The 7,665-nt window shown below is 31.9% G+C and overlaps 1 protein-coding gene across 1 annotated transcript; it reads left to right on the forward strand.

Moving 5' to 3' along the window:
• Positions 1-2,268: 2,268 nt before the first annotated feature.
• LOC105620887 (endocuticle structural glycoprotein SgAbd-8-like) lies at positions 2,269-3,223 on the forward strand. The gene is made up of 2 exons (XM_012202363.1): positions 2,269-2,274; positions 2,708-3,223. The coding sequence occupies exon 2, from the start codon at positions 2,709-2,711 to the stop codon at positions 3,105-3,107; it is 399 nt and encodes a 132-aa protein (XP_012057753.1). The 5' UTR covers positions 2,269-2,274; position 2,708; the 3' UTR covers positions 3,108-3,223.
• Positions 3,224-7,665: the final 4,442 nt, after the last annotated feature.

Below are 7,665 nucleotides of genomic sequence, written 5' to 3' on the forward strand. Positions count from 1 at the left end.
TTTAATGACCCTTCTACGAAATACATATCGCTATGATGCGTATCCTGTTACGAGTATCAGGTACATTTATGGCAACTGACAAGGTAATTCAATAGTGAATAATGAAATTGTATTACGCAAGCGATCGAAGAAAACCACTAAAATGAAATGTCCAGTAAACGTGACATAATTCTTTCTATGTAATAACATTGCATTTACCTATACCATTTCGATAATAAATAGCTTTCGATTATCTCGCTTTCATCAAGCTTGTATGTTTTTCATCGTAATTCAAATGTGTGCGATGTACATTTACATAATTAAAACATTTATACAAAAATCATATAGACTTCAAATATTACAATTACATTTAAATGTTTAACATTGCAAATCGTTTTTATTGTTGCGGAAGATAATCTTTTTATAGGATAAATTCATTTCAAAGAATGAACGATTAATGATATTTTCTTTTATTAGAATTAGAATCGATTAGCGATTAAAATTGAGAATTGATGAGCAACTTTAAAATAATTTTCTAAATATATTATTTGCTATTTCAATAACTATTTAAAATTTACATCTTTTCCGAAGAAATTGCTATTCTTATGAACATTAACTTTAAAATTAATTAAGTTTTAATATATCTGCATCTTTTTCTGGATTATATATACACTTTATGTACGAAAGAGGAAACAGAAAATCAAAAGGAAAATACGAATTGATTTTAAAGTCAATGTTGCAATATTTTCGAAAATAACGGTTAAGCATGTATTAGACCTACAGTCCCTGCAAAGCAAATTAAATTTGGAAGTATGTTTAATATTTATACTTCAAATAAACTATATAGATATGAAAGTTGTGTAAATAAAATTATATTTTTGTTCAATAATACATTTTTGTAGTTTATTTATTTTATTTGTTATTATTCTTATTGTTAAAAATTAAAATTTTTTAAAACGACAAAAAAATTTACATTTTTCTTTTATAAGTATTTTAAATATTCACAATAATTTATGCAAAGTTTCATTGTGATTCACTGATTAGTTATAAAGCTATGTTAGTTGTAAAGATTAGTTATAAAGATATGATTAGTTAAGATAGAACAAATAAATATTTTGTTTATTTACTGGACAACTAGTTCATGTATCGCAATGTAACTCTACATAAATAATCTTTAATAATATAAATAATGTACTCATATTAAAAAATTGAGATTTTTATTTATTTATTTTATTTCATTTATTTTATAATACATTTCCATATATTTTTATTATAGAGCACAGATTAAAAACATACTATTATTTATTAAAATAACTTATGATCCAGATAGCAAACCGTCACCAAATTTGTCATATTATTCTTAAATGTGATTTAGAATATTCTGTAATTTTTACGTAATTTTATTATCATTTTGAAAAAATATATAAAACATCCTTAATAGTTTTGTATAATAAAATATAGACGAAAAACACATCTCAATGAATGCAAATCAATTTTTAAGAAACATGTATCACTTAATGCTTAATAAAAGACGTGATAAAAGAATATAAATGATCGCAAGAAAGCTAGATGTGCACGAAAATTGCAACAAAAGAATTTTAGGGATAAACGAGCTAATGACCCATCGTACGTCGCAGCTGTCGAGCGTTAACGATAAAAAATCATCCGAGGGCAATGCACATCGATCGCGAAAGGAATCCCGAGGAAAAACGAGTGAATATACAATACATACGTTTCAAAGGTTAAAACACTACGTGCATTTGCACGTACTTAAACTCTGTATCTATTTATATATATATCTTTGTATGGAAATTCTCTCAAACAACTGCGATATGTATAACTTTTTTTTAACTTATTCAAAAATTGTAAAAATTAGTGAGAAATTTTGAAAAATCTACACTACAATTTCTACATCTACATCTACATTACATTAAGATTCCGTTCACGTGGCATTTGCAATGTCTTTTTGCTAATCCCGAAAAATAATCGTTACATTTAAAATGTTAATGCTAAATTAATGATAACACGATAAAGTAAGAGTGAAATGAAAATGTAATGACAGAAGCGCAGAACTTCAACTATCGCGACATAAATGAGAATAAAGCTTACGGGCATAAAAGAATTTCTTTTGCGGTATGCATCGGTCTATAATAAAAATTCGAACCGGTATCATCGTGGCATTTGAAATAATAAGCCGATAGCACAGGGCATTGCTATCTATAAAAGGAGGACGCGGCGGATAAATGCTCGTCAGTAGTACCGTGCACGCAATATCTGGAAAACGAAGCAGTTGAGGTAAGAGTCTCGCAGAATCGCTTGTCAGTCAAATTTTAAACGGCGCTATATTAACCGTTGTTCTTTTATATAATTCAATAAGCTTCAACAAATTTCAAAATTATTTGATACGAACTTCTCATTTACCATTTCAAATTACACTTGCCAACAGCTTTTACACGAAAATTCGATATACTAAATAAATACTAAATAAATGAAACTCGTAAATCTCGATAGGTCACAAAGGGAAAATTTATAATTCTCGTGCTTTATTTCTAGTATTTCATTTATAAATTTTTTTTATTACTTTATAAATTTTGTTGTTTGAAAAGCAATTGTAGATCAAACTTTGTAATAGGAATTTTAATACAAATTTATATATCACAAACAAAAGTAGATGCAGTTTGTTATCAGGCGATAGACGAATTTCTAATCTATTTTCGATCCTATCCAGGATGAATCCGCATTTAATTATCTTGCTGAGCCTGGCGGCGGTAATATCGGCAGCAAATGAGCCGATAGCCATAGTCAAGCAGGAACAGGACATCAGCCCGGATGGTAGTTACTTTCTGAAATGGGAGAGCGCCAATGGTATTACCTTTGAGGAGCAGGGCGTCCAGAAGAATTCTGGCCAGAAAGACAAGGAGGCTGAGGAAGTACATGGCAAAGCGTCGTGGACCGCGCCCGACGGGCAGAAAATTAATCTCGGCTGGCAGGCAGACGAGAATGGTGCCGTTTTCCAAGGAGCACATCTACCAACCCCGCCACCCCCGCCGGCAATTCCGCCTGCCATCCAGCGAGCTCTTGACTGGATAGCCACTCACCCCTATCAGGGCGAGAAAAACAAAGTGTAATTGATGCAGTTCTTGCTACAGACATGTTGAAGATTCGTACTTCACTATCATATGTTTAGCTTGACATTGAATGTAAAAAGACAAGTTTGTATAAAAATGTCATATGCTGAAGGAAAATGTGATTTAATTTCCGATTTCTCATCAACCATTCTTGTCGTAATAAAATTATATTGTTTTAAGTGTGTGTTGTTTAAGTGTACCCCCGTAAAGTGCGATCAATTATAATTGTGATATCGCATTGTGTTTGGACAAATGCGATATTGACAGATATGTTTAGGAATAAATAGACTTATGATTAGTTACAAAATCATTAAAATTGATAATAGCTCTAATATATATATATATATATATATATATATATATATATATACTACGAGATCATTAAGACATAAACGCTATCAATTATATTGAAATATATCATGTTGTCATATTTACTTCAGTATCGCAATTATCCCAGATAGATATAATTTAAACGATTCCATCAATCTGATTAACTACAGACAGATAGAGTTATTTGTTTAAGAGCAGGAAATTGTAATAACTTAATAAAACCCTCAATATATTTACTTATATCTAGCAATATATAAATATACAAGTTCATTTACTTATATCTAGCAATATATAAATATACAAGTTCATGAATGCAAATTTATTCACAGTTATTGACTTCAAATGTGTTGTGCAAAAATAATTATTACAATATTATGAAGAAAATTCTAATTCTATAATCAAATATTTATTTTTAACTCATTGTTAGTGAAAGGATCTTTTAAATTAAAAATAAATTACTGCCTCTCAATAATGGCGACACTTTTTTTAAACATTGGAGGAAGAGAAAAGCAAATATTTATTCTTTCGGAATGTACGGCCGCTTTCTTCGTCTACTTTATTAAGGAATTGGGAATACAAAAATATTTCGAGAGTGGCTACTTGACGTGAGACTAGCAAATTCACTTAAGTTGAATGGACAGACTAAGCGGTAATAGAAAAATCGAGGTTAAAAATGGTCATTGCGGTGAAGGAGAGAACAAATTGTTACATAAGCGAATGATAGCGAGAGTTCTTGCTACTGACTACACCGTTTTCTTGAAATCTGAGATAATTCGGCGAGACAGTTCGAGCAACAGGGCAATTACGTTAATGGTAAAATGCGAATTGTGAACCGATTTTCTTATTTGTTTTCACTTTCATTAAGTTCTTATACGTTCTTAATAACCTAATTAGTTTTTACATACATTTGCAATAATTTGATATTGCTATATGGAAGCAAATTAAATTAATAATTAATTTAAGAAGAAATTCGGAAAATGCTCTAAGAAATATCTCTAGTTTAATATAAAATTATTTAATAAATACAAATAAACACATACACACAATATAAACAGTTTATACTGTATTATGCATATATGTTATCACACAACATTTATGGATTAATTGGCGTTCCGCACTGTTACTCACCCAAATTAAATATGCAAATATTGGTAAATTAATTACTCTCCTTTTCCAACCTTTCTATTTTTCTGTTCTCTTTTCTCTCTGTTTTGTCCTCTGCTTTCTTTGCAGTTAAAATGATTATAGTTGTCAAAGTGAACACATGCGTAAACAAACACGGATTGCTCATTCTGCGGAAATATTCACGTACACCAATTATAATGTTAAATTGTTTACAGAGGCGCGCGTATATATGTATATATGTATGTTTCGCCCGTGCACCACCGCGTTTAATTTGATAATTAATACCAAGCGGTCGCTTCATAATTCAGTTATAAATTCCGCGAATCATGTTTCTTGATTGCGGCAGCAATTTCGATTCGACGGCACGATCATAATCGGTATTTGTTGAATCGTGAGTGCAAATAAGACTGCGATAGATGGAATTAATCGAGGCCGGATAATCGAATTTATGGTACTATTAATAAACATTATGAGTAGCCGGCGATATCACGCCGATGTATCGTCGATATATGCATTCTAATGCGAATTCAGATTAATATTTTGACAAATGCGAAATTGTTATAATATTTATGAATTATAGAGGTACTGGTAGCGCGCCAGCAGTTACGTTTCATGCTATATAAGTATACTACGTGACATATATACCGGAAGAGACACGTTTTGGCACACTTTCTCTAACCGCGAATAATAAAGCTTCGTGCTATAAGAAGAATGCTGTTGTGCTGACAGAATAGTAAATCAACAATTAAATAATTTTCTTCAAGCAATTTAAACATAAAACAATTTTAATCTAAGAACATTTGTAAGATCTATCTCTTTGCGAGATCTTTTTGATTATACGGTGTATTCTTTTATTACAAAAGTGAATAACACAAAAAAATTTGAATTTTGTATTATTATCATAAATAAAATAAATAAAAAGTACTTTATCAATCATCAAAAGTAAACTAATTTAATTTCACAACCAATCTAATAATAGTTTATAAGCCTTTCTTAAGCCATTCTTAAGCCTTTCATAAAGAGATCATAAAATACATATCTTCTATAAGAATGATACATTTTGGTGCCGTTCTTTAAAATAAAAAAAAGAGTTTTCTATAAAGAACATTTAAAGTTGAGATAGTTTTGATAATCAAAATTTGAAGAAGAAATTATTTAAATTTAGTCATTTTAATCAAGATAAATACAAATTATTGGTGATATTTCGAGTTATGTCATTCCACATTTTTTTATAATTTTGTAGGATAATCAAAATAATCATAATTTAAAAAGATTGAAAACAGTTTTCTCTTTTTTTGAAAAATTCAATTTTTTAAGTTATTTTTTGAAGCAAGGGAACGATATTATTATGAGATCGAAAATTTGCGAGTAAGAATTATAGTTTTTTATCAAATGTTGAATGAAATAAAACTTTTATCAACTAATTCTTAGTCAAAAGGAACTACACTTTTGGGAAAAATAATTCGAAGCTTGTATACAATTCGTTTTCTTTTTCTCTCTCTCTACGGAAATAAACTTTGAAAGATTTAACCTCGCGCGAGCTTGCGCCGAGAAGATTTATATAAGTTGCTGTTACGTGATGCTATAACAAATTTAGAACACGACTCACGTCCTGCTAAACGGCAATATATGACGAATATCACGGAGCCTGAGGTGAAAGTTCAACGAGAACGCCGCGAGGTATAATTAGTTCCGGTTTCTCCACCCTCGCGAAGCTGTCAGATGTCAACGTCAATGTGTCGAATCGGACCTCTAGATCGACCTTTTTGAAAGTCCCCGGATAGATGACTAGCTCGCGAAAACAAAGCATCGCACGAAGATTATTCCACGATATCAGCATGACGTATTAATTCTCAATATCAGGGAAGTAATGTATATCACTGTTTGATCATTAGAAGAGATGAAAATGATCGAGAAAAGAAACGCGTTAGCACTGATTCGTATCTCCCATGTCTTAGACGTGATGTGACATGAAGTGACAGCCTTTGGAGATTCGATTGCTCTGTACATTGTTTCCTTTTTAGATAACGGATCTCTTTGTGTGACTGAAGGTTTGAGTGTCAGTAATAGCGTAAATCGTACAAGATGAAAAGAGTTAAGAGGAGAATGTGTCAGAACTAATTTATATTTGTCATGTCATCGACGTGAAGTGACAGCTCGTTCAGATCATCAGGAAAGGAACATTTTTATTAACCCCCCGATTACCACAGAGAAATCGTAAGATTTATCTGAGCTCGTATCATTATAAAGAGATATTGAAAAATACAGTACAGACTGCTGTCACGAAATCGTCAAGATAAATTATAACGCTGTATGCATTTATAAATTGAGATTTATCTGATCCTGCTGCAACAGTTATTTTATCCGAGCTTGATCGTCGCAGGTTTATATAAGGATTAAATTTAATTAGATTGTTACCCGGTGCCATACGTGAATCTTTATTAACGCGTGAGTGGTTAAGTAAACAAGGCATCGAGACGTCTAGACTCTCGTTGCACCAAACGCAATCAAAGTTACCGACAGTCCCCATATGACGCACGTTACATAAGGCGCATGTCTTTGTCCATTCTATGTTGATTGATTAATGATAGCGAGCAAGGTCTGCTGTAATAAAGACGTGCGCGGCAGCTGTGTTTACAGCGATGTAATATCTTACAGTAATAGTCGCGCGACTTTCTATCGTAAATCAGTCCGACGTAATTGCGACGGCCGGTGTCTATTATATCCATGAATACAGGATTTACTTTAAGTTCATCTTTAATCCCGCGATGGATTGTACATTCCGGAAACAACTGATTCGATGACAGATGCGAGCACATTGAAGAGCATTTTCGATCAAGAATTAATCCAATCAAGGATTAATTCACTTAAGGATTAATTTTGTTACGCGTATGTTAGGGAAATGAATTAATTCTTGATTTGTAGAACGGAGATGGAAAGAGAGAGAGAGAGAGAGAGAGAGAGAGAGAGAGAGAGAGAGAGAGAGAGAGAGAGAGAGAGAGAGAGAGAGAGACGACACGACGACGTAACACGTACGTAACCGTAACCGTAACCGTACCGTACCGTACCGTACCGTACCGTACCGTACCGTACGTACGTACGT

The sequence above is a fragment of the Atta cephalotes genome, assembly GCF_000143395.1.
Source record: "Atta cephalotes unplaced genomic scaffold scaffold00030, whole genome shotgun sequence".
NCBI classification, from domain to species: Eukaryota; Metazoa; Arthropoda; class Insecta; order Hymenoptera; family Formicidae; genus Atta; species Atta cephalotes.